The 18,830-nt window shown below is 32.1% G+C and overlaps 1 protein-coding gene across 1 annotated transcript; it reads right to left on the reverse strand.

Annotated features, from left to right (window-relative positions):
• Window positions 1-439: 439 nt before the first annotated feature.
• On the reverse strand, window positions 440-8,732 carry TRIADDRAFT_57625 (uncharacterized protein; the record flags this gene model as incomplete). Its single annotated transcript, XM_002113789.1, has 10 exons — window positions 440-560; window positions 3,340-3,418; window positions 3,527-3,587; window positions 3,848-3,897; window positions 5,178-5,241; window positions 5,842-5,922; window positions 6,229-6,255; window positions 7,226-7,252; window positions 8,293-8,343; window positions 8,673-8,732. 10 exons carry the CDS (start codon window positions 8,730-8,732, stop codon window positions 440-442), a joined length of 621 nt encoding a protein of 206 aa, XP_002113825.1.
• Window positions 8,733-18,830: the final 10,098 nt, after the last annotated feature.

An 18,830-nucleotide genomic window follows, 5' to 3' on the forward strand; every position in this document is an offset into this window, starting at 1 on the left:
AGAGACTAAGCACATGAGCTATCATAGAGGAATGATAAATATTATAATACCTCAAGCCAAGGTATAAATCAAGAAAGGATTCATTTCTACCGTACTGATTGAGTTAGCAAGCCTATCTAGCCGTCAACAGCAATCGAAGTCAACAAAATTCCATTAATTGTAATTACTGACGTAAGCAACATACGTAACTTTTATGAAACCCCTGCTATCATTTCTTGTGAGAGTATGCATACTACTAACTAGTAAATTAAAGTTCGGTATATATACATATATATATATAATGCCGAACGTATGATACAGATAGTAAATGTTGCATTTTTTATAGATTTCTCTCTCTCTCTCTCTATATATATATGTAATATAGGGAAGGACTTCTTGATCAAAAATGATCTTCAAAAATTATAAATATATTGGTCGAATTTATTTTTTTATCGAGAAGTCACTGATAGACACGTAGCATGTGAATGGTTCTCCCTTTACTATAGCAATTGCAGACTTTTGAATATGTTTGCATATTAAATGCTAAGACTGCAAATCTTTCTACCTTATTGTTTAAGTATCTAAATATGAAATTTAGCATTGTGTAAATCTAAGTTTTAATTTTCAATTAAAATTATTTCTTAATATGTAACTGAAATGTACTGGATGTAAAGTAATAAGAATTTTCGTCTAGATTAGATTGACCATAATTACGAAAAACATTTAGAAAAAATTCCTTACACATTAGGGTCTAATTTTAGTAATTGTAGAGTAGAACCTACGAGAATACATTACAATGCTCTAATTACTAATATCGCAATAATGATGGTAGGAAGTAAAGAATTATAAATAAATAAATAAGTAAAGTTTATTTTGCCACATTAATAAATAAAACTAGACTGTGGATTACTTTGAATGCATTGGACGTACCAAAATCAGTAATACGAAGGTATATGAGATAATTAGTAATTATAATAAATTATTCATTTTAGTATTACTTAAACTATCCGGATAATTCATTCAAAACAAAATCCAAACTTTTTTTTCGCAGCTCGGTTTCAATAATAAAATTTTAAGAGAAAAATTAACCATAGTAAAATATACATAACTGACTACATATCACTTAAATTCTTAGATATAATTATTAGCTTATACGATCATTTTTAAATTAAGCAGGTTTTAAGAGACGCTAAAAGATGAGCAATACGCAATATTCGACGAGTACCTAGTCTTAATGTTGTTAGAATTTATCTTGCTATGAATATGTTAACTGCATTTATAACACTTCCGTTAGCACCAAGTAACTTACACTATGATAAGAGTAAGTTGAAACTCATTATTATATCGCATAGCAATTTAGCAGGGATTTTTAGCGTTGCTTAGTGAATCAATGCTAGAATAATTTACCATGAAAGTTGGGCTGTATCATTCGACAGACTTACAAGCAAATTTCAGAATTGAATTAGTATAATACTTATACGTCATAAATGCGATTTAATAATGAGCTGGTAAGATTTCGATCATTTTCTCCATTATTTAATTACTTTCTAGCAAAAAATTTAATTTCCGTAAACAATAAATCGAATGCATAGCTATAGTCAGTCACTTCACGTATTCTACATACGAATTCTAGCCAATATATTAAGGTTTCTAAGCAGAGCTAAGAATTCTAAGTGCTATCGATTAATTTTAGGAGACAAATTTTCATATCTGATTTGAACTGTATTTTACATAAGGCAGTCTGTAATATGTATAGAGATCTAAATAATACTATCTATTTAAAATCAGAAAATTTCAACATTTGGCGAAAAGATTCTATCTGATACTCAGAATAAAGGTAAATGGTAAATTTTATTAAGAAAATATTGTCAATATCATAATAACATTAATTGCATAGCACTTAATAACAACTAATAGATTTAAAATTACAAGCGTATTTGATTAGAAATGTTCTCATACAAGCTTAAATTGAAGTTATAGATTAGTACAATATATTATAATGTAGAGAATCAGGTACTAAATGTTATAAAAGTTTAATTGTTTTTAATTTGTAGCCATCATTACAAGCTATAGTTACCAATAACTATGCCACAAAGAGTATCTTGAACTGCCATCCAGACCCACGCGGGCCCTTAGTATATCCTTGGAAATCTGTAGTAAATCTATCGCCTGTTTTGGAAGCGATATTATCTGTTCCTCCTTACTGAACTTTCACAATTATCTTATGCTAACCTATTTTCGCTTTATACTTTGAAGTCTGCGAGTATTGAGGTAGATGATTCTAACTCATAGAAATATCATTCGATACTTGTAGAGAATTGTCACTCTAGGAGATTGATTAGTACCAGTAGCTTGGTGTTACGAAACTGCTTTCTTGATCTGACCTAAATTAGTCTATCTAATCTATTTAACCTCTATTAACTTCGGGATTTTCTCAATTAGAAAATTTTCTTATTGCAACACCTGAGAATAGAGTTCAACAATAAGGATTAAAGTTAGTTGAATTTTATTTAGTACTAGTTATAATGTGCATTAATACCAGTGTACTCGATGTTAGCATCAGTGGAATTGAAATTAAAAAATTAATAATTAAGCTTATATATAGTTTAATCCTAAGTCACATAAACGCTCCGGTACTAGTCTCTCATATTAAATTAAGTAATATTCTATAACGAAGCTCTGTTTTCATTTTTGAAAATTTAGGCAAAATAAAATGTCTATATTGAATAATTTAAAAACAGGACTGTAAAAATTTTAGATAGAAGAAATACCCCTAGATTATTGATTTCGTAGATATAAATAGAATTTTATGTAGATACATTGTAACTTTAACAGTATGAGCCCTGCCATCACTAACAGATTGTGGTGCTGTCAACAACGCCTCCCCGTATCTAAATTAAACCTATTGATTATTTGTTAGAATTAATATATATAGTATTTTATATTGATTAGCGTCTTAAGTAGAAATCTGACCAATAAGTACAAGTACAGTATTTATAATTTTGGTATTTAATATCATTGGATTGAATAATATGTCCTACCATAGCTCGACTCGGCCAGAATTGACAGTAACATAAATGTAATGGGTCGTAGAAGTTACTATCTTAAACACAGAAAACACAAATTAAACTTCGTTTCTATATTATTTTATGATATACAATTAATAGTATAACTATAATTACGCATACATTGCCTTGCCAATAAAGTAGTCCGCTAGACTGATTGGTTGCAAATGTAAACTGTATATCTTGCTGCCTGTATATTATAGTCACAGTAATCAACGTAGCGCAATTAAATTTGTACAAAAGTTCTTAATTATTAAGTAGTAATAACGCAATAAAATCTAGTACTATCACTTACTCTTTTAATGCATTGATATAATAACGTAAGTAACTATTTCCATTGAAAGATGCTCCATCAGACGAACTAAACGATAAGGCTAATAAAGTAGAGGGTTAGTCAATAAGATTATAAACACACTGATCGTGCAATAAATAAAATAAAGTAGATGTACTAATATCTATAATAGGCTAGTTAATTACTATACCTGTATCATAAGTAACTATTTTCATTAAAAGATGCTCCATCAGGCAAACTAAACGATAGCACTAGCAAAGTAGAGGGTTATTTAATGGAATTATAAACATACGAAGCAAAAATTGTATCATTTCTGCACGGTGCACTGTGATATGGATCTGATGGTGATGTATAATTTCTTTCGCAAAGCATTCCAAAATTACTAGATTGGCAGTTACAAATACAATAGTTTCTATCAGCTACCATAAGCAAGCATCGGTATTTTGGAAACTATTCTGATCATAAGAATTATCGTAGGCTAATTATTCGCGGTTTCTAAGACGCCACTTACCAAATTATGGGTGGAATTGTCTAATTCACTGTCAAATCTAGAGATACATCCTAAAAACGGAATTGAACCTCGAAGATTGAATTTTGATCAAATTGATTGATGATTCCTAGAAACTTCCAATGTGGCAAATCAGTAATTATTCTGCTTTCTGATTGTCTAGTATGCTTTTGCACAAAATTACGTTAGAGTACTTAGCTTCCTTACTTTCTATGGTAAAACATATGAACATTCCAAAGGAGAGTATAAAAGCGAACTAAAATTACGGTGTGGGAGAGAGGGAATAAATGATACTATGCAAACCTTGACTACCTAAACGGATCTTACACTAACGAGTGACCAAAGTGCTCAATGGAAACTGTCTGTTTTTCATATCAGTAGCTATGCTACGGTCAATCCCGGGAATGACCGGCAATTAGCTACTAAGCTAATACTACCACAGTACTATGATAAACGTAAATAAACTAATTTTCATCAACAGTATCTAGAGATGAAACTAACTTGTATAATATATATTCGCAATCACTTAAACAAAGATGACTATCCTCGATAATTACATAACAGGGAGGAGCATTGACGGCGAAAACTGCCAAGTAAATTAGTACATTGTTCTTGACAATCCCCATTCGAAATAATAAATCTAGTTAATAACAGATATTTTTCGCTAATGGTTGATTACCTTGTACGTAATTAATTCCAGCGAACTCATTTCTCACTATGCACTTGTAACTACCTAGGGTATTTACTTTTTTACCATACTGATAGGGATTCTAGGGGTATTCGTTAATTTCTAATGAATGGAAATTATAACGTACAGCAGCATTAAGGTCATTGCGGTAGTAAATATTGATCCAATGTAATGCCACTTGTTAGAAAATTGATGACCGTGGTCACAGTAAACGCCCGTATATCAAGTTCTGCATCAATATTTAGAATCATTATGAGATTGAGTGCATGTCCTTTTTACGTAAGGATTGGAATGACAGTTATCTGATTTAATATTGAATTGTTGTAAAAATAGATTAATGGTTACTTTCCCATTTTGAGATTATAAAGCTTTGTTGATTTGAACAATTTATAAGCCAAAGTAATCACAAGTAAAACTTAGCTCTTAAAAAAAAAGTTTGTTTGATCTACGAGATCTTTCTGAGCAAAGTTTATCTGTGATTGAAATTACGATAAAATAAATTGAAAAATAACTGTATCTTGTCGAATAATGACGCTGATTGCAAACTGGTAGTGGATGAAGTAGATAGATGAGATAACAGTCATAATTTTTGACAGTGGTGGTTTGATTTCAATGAAAAGGATTGCGGCCCCATGAAAAGCATACTTTGCCGACGACAATATTTTCTTAAACTGATAGCAAGGTAAAGACATCGACGATTTTGAAGTATCTAAAAAGGGTAACAAAAGGAGGAAGCTTCTTCAAACAACAATATTGATAGGCCGATGCCTAATAATATTGTATTTAGGCTCTTGTATTGCATAATGCAGAGAAATCTTTCTAAATAACTTGACGCCATTGCTCGTCATTAATTCACAATTTTAACTTACAGGATTGCAGTCTTCAAATTAATAAAATATTCGAAGAATATAGTAATAAATTACGACAGTATAAATAAAAGTATTTATAGTACTTGTTGGATAATTTTCCGTCAGTTATTCTGGTGAGACTGTAACGCATCTAATCATGCTTAACCTTCCTCCGAATATCATCTGGCTATTGTAGCTACCATCTAAACGATACCAAGAATTATTTAAATATAATCGATCACGAGTAATATCTAAAAATTACTCAACTCAATATATTGATCTTATAGTATCAGTTAGCAAGATACGATTATGACATGGATCAGTTCATATTAACTAAGCAATCCGATAATGATGTTAAAGTGAAGACGTATTACTAGCCTAAGAAATTTATTTTTCAAACTGCAAATTTTGCATGTTTTTTAAACTTAAACAGGAAGTATTGTCTGCTTTTAAAATTTTACCAGCTGGACACCGGCAGTAGTAACTACCAATTGTGCTGGTACAATTTCCTTGACACAGCTGATTCTGGCATTCATCAATATCTATCATTAACGACGCAAATCGATACATAAAGAAGGATGAAAATGGTCGAATTCGATCTATTTCTAAATATCAAAAGTTTAATTATAATAGTAAATAAAGCAACCGACTATTTTGGTATTGCTTTCCATTAAAACTGAGATCGCATTGGCATTGGTATTGAAGTCTAATAATAATACATTTTCCATGATTGCAAGGGCCAGGTTCGCATGGATGAAAAGCTAGTATGTAAAGTGAAAAAGTTGTAGACGGCTATACGCTGGATAGTGATTAGTATCGAGCTGACCACTGTTGAAAGAACACTGTACCTTTTTCTCAGTGTTCTTCGATGTCACCTACAGGATATAAACATGTATAGCCTGATTTTTCTGAAGTACAATTACCGTAATTAAGGCAAGGATTTAGATTACAACAATCAATAAAGAGTTAAGAAAGGCACAATATTTATGAAATTAGAAGCAGGCGATTCGATTTGCCGTTTCCAAGGCTTTAACATCATATCAAATGAACATATTCGGTTTATTTGGCCAAGTAGGAGCAGAATTGAATTTTGAAACTTAGCGGATAGGCAATTGTTACAGTGTTAAATACTGTATTAGAGTTGAAATATCTATGTTAGGATAATTCTGCTAGACTATCCTTACTTAGTTAACTTCTAATTTGGATATACTGTGTTTTAATATAGCACTGACTTTTTATGACAGTGACACTTATACACATACTGAAATTAATAGTTATAATAGGGATGCAAATCATCTACTTACAGTTCGAATCATTGTGATTGTAATTTACTTATGCTAGATTGTAAATTATCATGGAAATGTTCCGTGGTAGGACATATCGTAATCTGACTATTCTGTATTAGTCATTACATGCCTATGTTCGTAAATACTGTTGTCTGCATTAAGGGAGCAGTAGCTATAATTAATATCTAATTCAGTAAATGATTCCGAGGTTAATTGTATTAACTATGACTCATGAACTATTGAGGAACAGTATATAAATGCAGTATATCGTGAAATAAAGAGAATTCTGAAACTTAGTGTTTAACGTAAAATACGAGACGTTCAAGTCTTTGTGTAGTCTGCTAGTAGAGCAAAAGCGTTTCAGATAGTGCAGATATCGTTCCTTGATACGTGGTTCAAGGAATTGACTTATTGATTGTACATTACGTTATCTTGTTGCAAAGCTGTTTTGTGACAGTAATAAAGTTTTTATGTTAAATACTCAAATATACTGATTAGTAATTGAAGAAAGAATGGGAAAAGTTTGAATAACCTTGTGGATAACTACCGCGCATCTAACCTGAAGAAATCGTTTGGCAATCACAAACTGTTCCACGACAAGTCATTTGCAAGATATAATTATTAATTATTGGTGATTCCATCGAACAGTACCAAATATTAGTTAGATCTTCATCACATCGTAATCTCGATCCTTGATTGATGCTCTTAAAAGTGATCTACTTGTCTAATTTAACTAGTGATATTGCCAACATGGGTTTAGTATTTTGAAGGTGTAGCAAATTATAATATATATGTGATACTGTCACACACCACTAGTGACAAAGTAGTCTACACACGCCAATCCTTGCGGAGAACACCACCTACTAACTTAAAGAGGCGAGATTAGCTATATCACCAAATAATTCAGTTCCAACGACCGAATACTTTGGAATAATTATAGCGTCACAGATGATGTAGACGAGATAGTAAGAGATTTACTATCATTTATTACTGAAGGAATCTTGCCACCCAAGATTATAGTCTTAGAATTAAATATCAATTGATAAACTAGTAGACTATCTAACCGACTAACTAACTAAAAAGGGATCTTCAGGCACCAACCTTTTATAGTCTCGTCAGAAACTCCTGGTGCACATAAAATAAAGCTATCCTTTTAAAGTCATAGGAATTATTATGAATATTGTCATTAAAGACTTCATATAAGATAATTAATTAACAACTTCTATTGTTAAGAACTGATAATTAATTAATAAATTAATAAAGAGCTTAACTAGTAAACAGTGCATTATCATATTAATCAAAGATTAAACAGATTATATGAAGAAATGATAATTAATAAAACGTCAATCCACACAAAAAATATTTAATATTACTCAATAATTAGGACGAGCTTACGCATCGTAACAGACACAGGTAGGAATTTTCCCAGTTTACGGTCCTTTCTGTATCCGATACGTTAGTCCATTAACAAACTAAGATTAGTGAATACGAAATATATTACACGTATTCAACGAATAAATTAGTCAATTTGCAAGACTGTGCTTGGTACGAAATAAACTATTTAAGCAGTAACAAGAAGAGTCTTGAAGCAAGAGGTTTCAAGAATTGATACTAGTAATTTCCCACCTGAAAGTACGGTGGGAACGTCCGACAAGATAATCTATGTCGTCGAATCGTCTAAAACGAAAATATTGTAAAGCAGCATCGATAGAGATCTAAATTTTAAATATTAAAATAACAGATGGTAGAAAATTTACAAAAAATGAAAGGGTTACTAGAAAACCTTGCCCACACGACCTAAATTCTAGATTCTGCGTCTTTGCACTCATTACGCCGAAGGTATACAAGAGCGTCTACAAACTTACCTAAATAAATGTCTAATTTGTAAATGAACAAATTAAGCTGTCAAAGTTGCGTATAATCTGTTTGGATTAAAAATTCAGTGCAAGTAATTCATACAAGCGTTGCTCGTTCTTGGCGTCTATATTGTTATTCTTTTCCCTTACTACTATTACAGTATACTTCAGGAGATCATTCAAAATTGCTTCAATTAATACCCAAGACATTCTGTCTCGATTTTATGACATGATGCCGCCTTTTTTATGGATAAGAATGCATTTTAATAAAAGTATAATTCTGGTAGTTAGGCGTGTTTTTTTGTTGAACTGTAATATATACGTATGAGTATGTTGCAGCCATAATATAATATTCAATTTAGCATTGTCAATAATAGCTTTACTTCATTTTGTAGTAAGAGAAGAGAATATTATATCGTAATCAAGTGACGGTGAGAAATTTTTTATGCACAGTCTGGCTTATTCGTCATTTTAGCCAATTAATTTGAATGCGAGACAGATTGGATGATGGAGAAGCCAAAACTGGATTGAATGCAATGAAAAATAGACTAAATGATGAAAATTCTAAAAAAATTCAACTGTAGTAAATATAACTACCAACTACATATTCCTTAAGTTCTTGGATGGAATCTTAAGCTGCCTAAGCTTTTTCAGATTTAAAAAATTTGCTTTTTGTAACGATAAACAACATGCAGTACTTTATGATAAGAGTATCGCAAAATTTATTAGCTTATTATACAGCAATTTAGCAAAGACTTTTAGTGTTCCTTAATTTATCAAGGTCTGTCACAACCGAGATTGTAACACAAGAATTAAACGGGATTCTTTCCTCTAAAGTAGACTTAACTATCTAAGCAACTAACTCTAAGCACTCTTTAATCAACCAAACTTAGATTCGAGTCTTAGACGATAGATTACTCACGTTTCTATGACATTTAATATTAGTTAATTAGTAGCTAGGTGTCAACATATGATTCATCACACAACAAAATTATAATATTGATGATGCATTAATTAATGAATGTCACAAGGTCACAATACTTTACTCTGAAATTTGTGTTCTGTATCGTTGGGTAACCTTCCATACAAATTGCAGAACTAAATTAGTATAATGCTGATGCATCATTGATACGATTCAATAATGAGCTTGAGAAATATTTGTAAATTTCAGCTATCGTGATAGCTCCTTTCCCGTAAAAATTAAAATTAAGAGTTTCATAAACAATAAATAGTTTACATAGCTATAGCTAGCTATTTCACCTATTTTAATACGGAAGCTAGCTATTATATTAAGGCTTCTAGCAGAACTAAAAGTCTTAAGTGCTATCAATTAATTTTAGGTGACAAGTTTTATATCTGCTATGAACTGTGTCTTGCATAATGCGGTCGGCAATTAGTAATAAATGAACGGTAGCTAAAGTGCTATATTAATATAGGGTCTTTGTAGAAATTGCGACAGCAGATATCCATATAATTCTAAATAATATTGCCTATTTTACCTTATAAAATTGTAATATTTTGTGAAAGGCACTCTATCTGATATTAAAAATAAAGTAAATAGTAAATTTTATTTCTGAAATATCGTTGGAGATTATATCATTGATTGTATAACAATTTACTAACAATTAATAGATTTAAAATTACTAGCTTATTTTATTAAAAATGTTTCCATGCAGACTTAAATTAAAGTTTTAGATTAGTAAAACAAAATGTAACGTAGAAAATCAATTACTTAATGTCATAAATTTTTAACTGTTATTGATTTATAGAGATCACTACAAGCTACATTTTCCTACAGAAACGCCACGAACGGCATCATCAACTGTAAATTGCAATCCAGACATACGCAAGTTTGTAATACATCCTTGGAAACCTGTCGTAAATCTGTTTCCTGTTTTGGTAGCGATATTATCTGCTCCTCCTAAATAGAAGTTTGCAATTAGCTCATGTTAAGCTCTCATCACTTTAAACATTCAAGCCTGTCACGGTAGATGATACTAACCCATAAAAATATCGTTCGATACTTGTAGAGTTCTGCCACTTCCAGGAGATTGATTAGTACCAGTAGCTTGGCTACCATCAACCCATAAGGAACCATTGTTGGCATTTCTGAAACATGGATAAAAAATAAATGTCTATACTAAATAGTTATAATTTAAATACAGGATTGTAAAATTTTAGATAGGAGAAATACCCCTAGGTTATTGATTTCGTAGATATAAATAGAATTTTATGTAGATACCTTGTAACTTTAACAGTATGAGCCCTGCCATCACTAACAGCTTGTGACGCTGTCAACAACGCCTCCCCCGTACCTAAATTAAACCTATTGATTGTTTGTCAGAATTAATATATATATAATATTTTATATTGATTAGAGTCTTAAGTAGAAATCTGACCAATAAGTACAAGTACAGTATTTATAATTTTGGCATTTAAAATCATTGGATTGAATAATATGTCCTACCATAGCTCGACTCGGCCAGAATTGACAGTAACATAAATGTAATGGGTCGTAGAAGTTACCATCTTAAACACAGAAAACACAAATTAAACTTCGTTTCTATATTATTTTATGATATACAATTAATAGTATAACTATAATTACGCATACATTGCCTTGCCAATAAAGTAGTCCGCTAGACTGATTGGTTGCAAATGTAAACTGTATATCTTGCTGCCTGTATATTATGATCAAGTAATCAACGTAACGCAATTAAATTTGTACAAAAGTTCTTAATTATTAAGTAGTAATAACGCAATAAAATCTAGTACTATCACTTACTCTTTTAATGCATTGATATAATAACGTAAGTAACTATTTCCATTGAAAGATGCTCCATCAGACGAACTAAACGATAAGGCTAATAAAGTAGAGGGTTAGTCAATAAGATTATAAACACACTGATCGCGCAATAAATAAAATAAAGTACATGCACTAATATCTTTATTAGGCTTGCTAGTTACTATACCTGAGTTGCAATCAAGTAATCCATAGTATGGGAACAAGCATTGACATGTATAACTAGATCCAGCCGAAACACAAGTACCATCGTTTCTGCATGGTGCACTGTGACATGGATCTGACAGTGATGTATAATTTCTTTCGCAAAGCATTCCAAAATTACTAGATTGACAGTTGCAAACATAATAGTTTCTATCAGCTACCATAGGCGAGCAGCGAGCATTATTTTCGCATGTACTCTGATCACAAGGATTGTCGCAGGCAAACGTATTCGCGGTTTCTAAAGCATCAGTAACCAAATTATAGGTGGAATTGTCTAATTCGAATCTAGAGATACATCCATGAAAACCGAATAGAACATCAAAGATTGGATTTTGATCAAATTGATTGATGATTCCTAGAAATGTCCAATGTGACAAATCAATAATATTGCTCCTTCCCGATTGTCTGCTATCCTTTTGCACAACAGGACCATTATCTATTTGCAAGGTTGCAATCCCATCTCGGAAGACTGCTGAAATATTATACCAAGTATTGCTGACGATATCAGACGAATATGCTAAGCTATCTTGAATGCCAGCAGGACTATCATCTGGTCCGCTAGAGTAGTAGAATGTGATTCGACGATTTACTATGCAAATTGACATATAGTGAATAGTAGTAGGTGTTTTTTCATCAAAACCATTACTGGCGAATATGACCATTTCATTTTGATTGCTAAGAGGTTTAATCCTTGCAGTTATAAAATGATATGCTGAGCTAGTTAGAGCCGTCGGTGTCTTGCTAGCGTATGCATTGTATGAGTTGCTTTGAGTGGCGTTGTTGACATATCTCCGGATATTTGCCGCAACTATTAGTTTATTTTAGATATAGAAATGGCATATTAAGTACATAATTATAGATATAGTGATGAACTCTATATTTAATTTTATTAATAGCTACATTTGAACAGTTAGATTTCTAAGAATAGATATTGTCGTGATACTAATTTAGGCGACTGATAATTACTATATTAGACATTGTTGATTAGTAATGTTAGCCAGTAGCCAAGTATAGTAAATAAATTTACGTGACTTGATGATACTGTGATTGAGAAGTTGCTCAGCACCTTATAGCGTTGAACATTAACAGAAAATCAATGATACTTTCTTCAGATTGATTCGAATAGTAAAATATATTAATGATCTATTTGAGGAAAATCATTTGCTTGATGACTTAAATCTGATTTTAGTTTAACTTTTTGACATCAATACATTTAACGAAATGTATTTAAGAACTACAGAGATAAATTTAGACTAGACTTCACTTCTTTTGAGGCTAGAATACTTTAAATTAGGTTCTTGTTCAATTATTGCTCTACTATTCTTAAACTTTACGGTAAACTCTTTTGCTAATTTTTTTTGGACGAAGACAGCTGCTATTTCATGGAATACTTTTATTGAAGTAGCATGCAATAATTTCAGATTATTATAATCGTAAATTAGTATACAGTATTAGAGGATATTAATTTGGATATTGTACTATATATTCGGTATTATCAGTGCTCATCATATGTAGGGCAATAGTTAGCTTAGGTGTAAATAGTAGTTTATAATTATTTTACCTACAGTAAATGAAATTTAATTAGCTGAACGCTCTCCTATAGTAAGATTTAGAGATAAGCATGGTACATGACTAATTTTATGCATGTCGTAAGACAGTACTGGAAGTAATAACTCAAATTCCCATTCATTTTGTAATAGTCTAACTTAATCACAGATGATAATAATGGCATATGGATTAGTTCTCTTTTCGATATGCTACGACTAACCTGCTATTTTAACATCTAGGATGGTTGTTGATGAACCAATAGTCGATGTTACAGTGCAAACATAAGGCTTAGCTTTTGCTGCATTAACGTTCCTCAGAGTCAATCGATTTCCAAATGCTTCAAAGAAGGAAATTGTTACACCATCGGCTGCTGTCCATCTCCTACCAGTCACTGAAGGTATCCCTGCCCCATTACAAGTGTGCGTTGGAGCAGTATCGCCAGCTTTCAGCACCAATGGATTTACTGAAGGTGATATGCTAGCTCTTGGAAATTCTGAATTTTTCAATAATAATCTAATTAGCTACTGACTTAAATAATCTTCTCCAGTTATGGCTAAAAATGAAGATTTCGATCAATAATGATGTAAATGCATCCATTTTAAAATTGATTACAAACTTCTCCGATTCCTACCGTTTATAGTAATAGATGTACTTGCTGAAGCTAGGCCAGCAATATTAGTTACATTACACATGTAATTTGAGTTACCATCAGGTAGCCTTCGTAAAGCTAAGTGTGTATCGTTAAAAGAATAGCCAGATGGTAATGAACCTCCGCTTTTAGTCCAATTGCTTGTAGTTTGCAACGAATTTTGTGGGTCACATAGTAACATCACTGATCCACCTCGTAAAACTGTCAGGCTTGATGGTGAAACAGAAACAGTAGGTGATGCTGAAAGATATACAGAAAATTCGTTTATTAAAATTAGAACGTTAATTTATTCTGTAGACAGTCATTATAATTATATGCGTAATAGAATTATCAATAATCCGCTAGTCTTTAATGTTTAAATAAATTGTTAGGTCAATTTTTATTTAAATTTCTAGCTTGAAACAACTGTGATAAGATGTACTTACGAATAACGGTTAACACAGCGACACTCGTAGCAGATATTTGCCCTTTACTAGTTGTGCAGTTATATGAGCCACTGTCATTAACAACGGCTGAAGAAATTGTTAATACTGTTCCTGACTGGACGATATTAGAAGGAAAAGATCCTCCGCTGCCTTTCGACCACGTAACTGTTTCCCCTTCCGTCGAATCTGAGCTGCAGTTGTATACTGCACTCCCTCCAACAGCAATGAACTGTTGTGGTTTATCAATGATGGCGTTAATAAGAGCTAAGAGAAATAATTAGTTTATCATTATTGTAAAATCCTTTATTAAAGCAACCCTTAGGAAACGTTAGCTTAAGATCGTATATATAACCGATTGCAAGAAATTACATTGATAGTATTGAGATTTATGATTAAACCATACGTTTATGAAACTTACGATTAACTGTCAACGTAACACTTGAATTGATCGTTCCAGCTGCATTTGTAATAGAACAAGTATACGAACCGCTATTTCTTTCTTGAGTATTGTTAAATAGTAATCGATTTCCAATCTGCGTTGCATGAAGTTGTAAAGATTGCCCGTCTGTTCTTGACCAAGTAATTTGACCAGCACTGGAATTTGATTGACATGTAAATTGCAAAGAAGTTTCTACTATCACCCTTTGGGAGTCAGGAGTTATCCATACGACAGGATACACTAAATTTGAAAATAATGGGTATGATTGAATAGAGCAATAAGTCTATAACATATAGCCTGGAGGTTCTTTCTTTTTCTTTAATAAGATATATTCAATCCGAGAATATTGCATTAGATTCTATATGAACTTACGGATCATTTGTATAGTTGTAAAGGCGGTATCATTTCCAGCAGCATTAGCTAAATAGCAGCGATATGTACCTATGTTATCTGCAGTGGCTGAGTTTATTATTAACGTTCCATTGCTAAAACTACGGACATTATTAGGCAATGTTGCAACACCAAGTTGGCTCCAGATGGCACTTGCTGGGCTAGTCGATGAGTTACAAGTAAATGAATATTGTCTTCCTTCGAGAATCGTAGTATTTACTGGCGTTATAGCAGCGCTTGGAATAACTACAGTGCATAGATAGTAAATATTATAAAATTTTTTCTTAGTATTAAAAGTAATTTGAGCAACTGTTAGCATTCAATTTAAGCTGCATTGATAATAAATAAGATTTTCCTGAGTTTTTAACGTACGGGTTACTGATATTGTAACGACGTCAGTTACATTTCCAGCTGCGTTACTTAGATGGCATCGGTAAACTCCAGCTGTTGCAGCATTTGCAAAATTAACAGTTAGTACTCCTTGTGCATTAGCTGAAAAATTTGATGGCAAAGGGCTATAATCATTCTTTGACCATGTGATCGTAGCTGGATCGGAACTTGATGAGCAAGATACGACCGTGCTTCTACCTTCAAGGATAGTTACTGATCGTTCACTTAAGGCAATTCGAGGTCGTACTTAATAAATTAAATATAAATATTTTATTTATTAGTAAGCGTAATAGCGTATGCTCCAAATTAGAAAAGTTTATAAATGATAATTTTAAATTATTACAGCTATCTGATTAGACTATATTTTAAAGCCTGAACTTCAATGGTGAACAGTTTCTAAAGTTTTCTTACATATTACGGTTATGCCGACGGAGAAGGTATTTGTTCCGGCTGAGTTAGATGTATTACAGTTATAATTTCCTTGCATCGATTTTGAAGCATTAACAATGAGTAATTCTTGATTGCTTTGGATTGCTGGAGCTAACACTCTACCATCAGTTCGACTCCAGATTGTGTTTGCAGCGCTAGTATTAGATATGCAATGTATAACGAGATCTTGACCTTCCAAAACAGTATTACTTTTTGAAACATTAATAGAAGGAAACGGTATATCTAAATAAATTGAAAAAATAACGATATGTTCGCAATTACATACTAATAGAAATAAAAGAGACTTCAATAGCTATTCTCTAAATAAAATATTCCTTAGCTTACAAAAAATAGTTTGCAGCATTTAGAAGGTTCTTGATTATGACTTACATGTTACGTTTACATGAATAGATGCAGATTCATTTCCGGCAAAGTTCGACAATACACAAACATATTGTTTCTCATTGTTAGCAAACGCAGAAACAATATTTAATGAGCCATTGGTTAATTGATTTGCGTTGCTCGGTAATGGACTTCCATCGGAAGTAGTCCATTTCACGGAAGCCGGACTAGTAGAGGATGCACAACTCAATAGTAAATTACGTCCTTCATCAACTTTAACATTGTCTGATGGGGAGACAACGATTATCGGAAAATCTACAATTTAAGAAAGAGTATTTCATTTAAGTTGTAGAATAGACGGGTATAATACAATTTTTAGGATTAAAGTAGTCTCTATAAATATGATATTATTAGGACCAGCAGTATTGGAAATGTTACTAATATAGATTTTACTTCTAAAGGCGACGTTGCAATGTGTATGTTTATAATTTATTATCAGTAACAATGAGAGTAACATTATTGAAACAAATTAATGGTCAGAAAGTTATTTTAAAGCGCAAGTTCAGTAGTGTAGCAGCAATAAGGCTGATTTCATTGTATAAATTTCAGAGAGTTAGTTTAAAAAATTGTAAAGGCATTTATCAATAGAGGTATTTGTCGAATGAAGATAGACATATATTAAAGAACAGTAAGATTTGCGATTTTCTGGATTGTTTATGAAATCAGTTAGTAGATTTGTAGATTCCAAAGTAAGATTGTTCTGCAAAAGCAGCTTAGAGCATAAGCAAATATCAAAAATAGCCTCATTTTTTACGCTTACATATAACGGTGATGTTAATACGAGCCGTATTTGAACCAGCAGTATTAGATACGTTGCAGTTATATATCCCCTCTATCGCGGATGTAGCATTGCGTAGACGTAATTCTTGACCAAACTGTACGGCTGGAGCCAAGGGTCTTCCATCAGCACGAGTCCATGTTACTATAGCACTGCTAGTATTGGATGCACAGATTGAAGTAAGATTCGTTCCCTCAATCATAATAATATCCTTTGCAACGTTGATGGATGGATAGGGAATAACTATAGATATAAAAAATTGCAATATGGCGATCAATTAACTAAGAAACCAAATAGCCTAAGTGAGCTATTAGATAATTTAACTTTTGTTCTTGATGGATATATAGTAGTAGTGATAATTGCGGATTGAACAATTTTAAATAAAGTATCAATCGGATAGCAATACTATATCTACTAACATAAATGGTGTGTCTGCGTATTTTTACTTGAATTGAATCGAATAAAATCCGAACTTACGTGTTACTGTCAGCTTTACAGTTTCTGACCGATTTCCAGCTAAATTACTTAGTGTACATATATATTGTTTCTCACTAGCTGCCGTAGCAGATGTAATGAGTAAGGTACCATTCGAAAACTGACGGACGTTACTTTCAAAAGGACTATTATCAGCAGTTCTCCAAGTCGCTGTGGCAGGACTAGTAGCAGAGCTACAAGTAAATGATATATCTTTTCCTTCATCAACTATCTGGTTCGTAGCAGGAACAATACTAACAACTGGTATATCTGTAAATTTTGTTAAAAATAGCATTTAGTTACCGTTAATTAGTAAGCATTGAGAATTATAAATCCCAGGTATAAAAGGTTAGATTAAGGACCGTAAATAATTATGTAAAGATTAAATGCTACGATTTGTCAATGAATATATCTCGTCAAAGTAATATGAATTATATCAGCTTTACAAGAATAGAAATGTATCTGATCAATGTATTCAGGCTTTAAATTATGTTTATCTACAGTCTTCTGCATCAAGATTATCTCGCTATTTTTACGCTAAGCGAATTCAATATGTTTTAATGTAATATTTATATTTTTTAATTCTTACAAATAACTGTAATATTGATAGATGCAGTATTTGAGCCAGCTGTGTTAGTGGCGCTGCATAAATAGACTCCTTCTAGTGTTGAACTAGCGTTAGTCAAGCGCAATTCTTTTCCACTTTGTGTTGCTGGAGCTAGAGGCCTTCCGTCGGCGCGAGCCCAAATTACATTGGCATCACTTGTGTTTGATTGACAACTTGCAGTGAAGCTTTTTCCCTCAATTAAGATATTATTCACGGATACGTTGATAGCAGGATAGGGTATCACTATAAAATTAATTTTAAGTTGAAATGAGTGAGATGATTAATAAGCAATCAGTCTACAGCTTGACGAACAGTATATTAAATACTTACGAGTAACTACTAAGCGAGCCGTAATAGTACTATTGCCCGCAAAATTTGATAAAAGGCATATATATGCTTTCTCATTTGAGGCTATGGCTGAACTTATATACAAGGAGCCATCTGAAAGTTGGCGAATATTATTTTCTAACGCGCTGTTATCGGCTGTTATCCATTTTACCGTTGCTGGGCTAGAAGTAGAGTTGCAAAAAAATGAGATATTCCGTCCTTCATCCACAGTTTGATTCACAGTAGGAGCAATATAAGGCATAGGCTCATCTAAAATTGTAAATTCAAATTAAATATTTATTCTTCAGTGATATAAAAATTATTTTAGAAACTTTAATAAGTAAATTGACAGTGAGTAATAATTCATTGAAATTTAGATTATTAAGTAAGTGTGCAATAAAAAAGGCAGGCTTTCTTTTTAAATTATTATGTACCTTCCATTT

This window comes from Trichoplax adhaerens, genomic scaffold (genome assembly GCF_000150275.1).
Source record: "Trichoplax adhaerens TRIADscaffold_6 genomic scaffold, whole genome shotgun sequence".
In the NCBI taxonomy this organism is placed as follows: domain Eukaryota; kingdom Metazoa; phylum Placozoa; class Uniplacotomia; order Trichoplacea; family Trichoplacidae; genus Trichoplax; species Trichoplax adhaerens.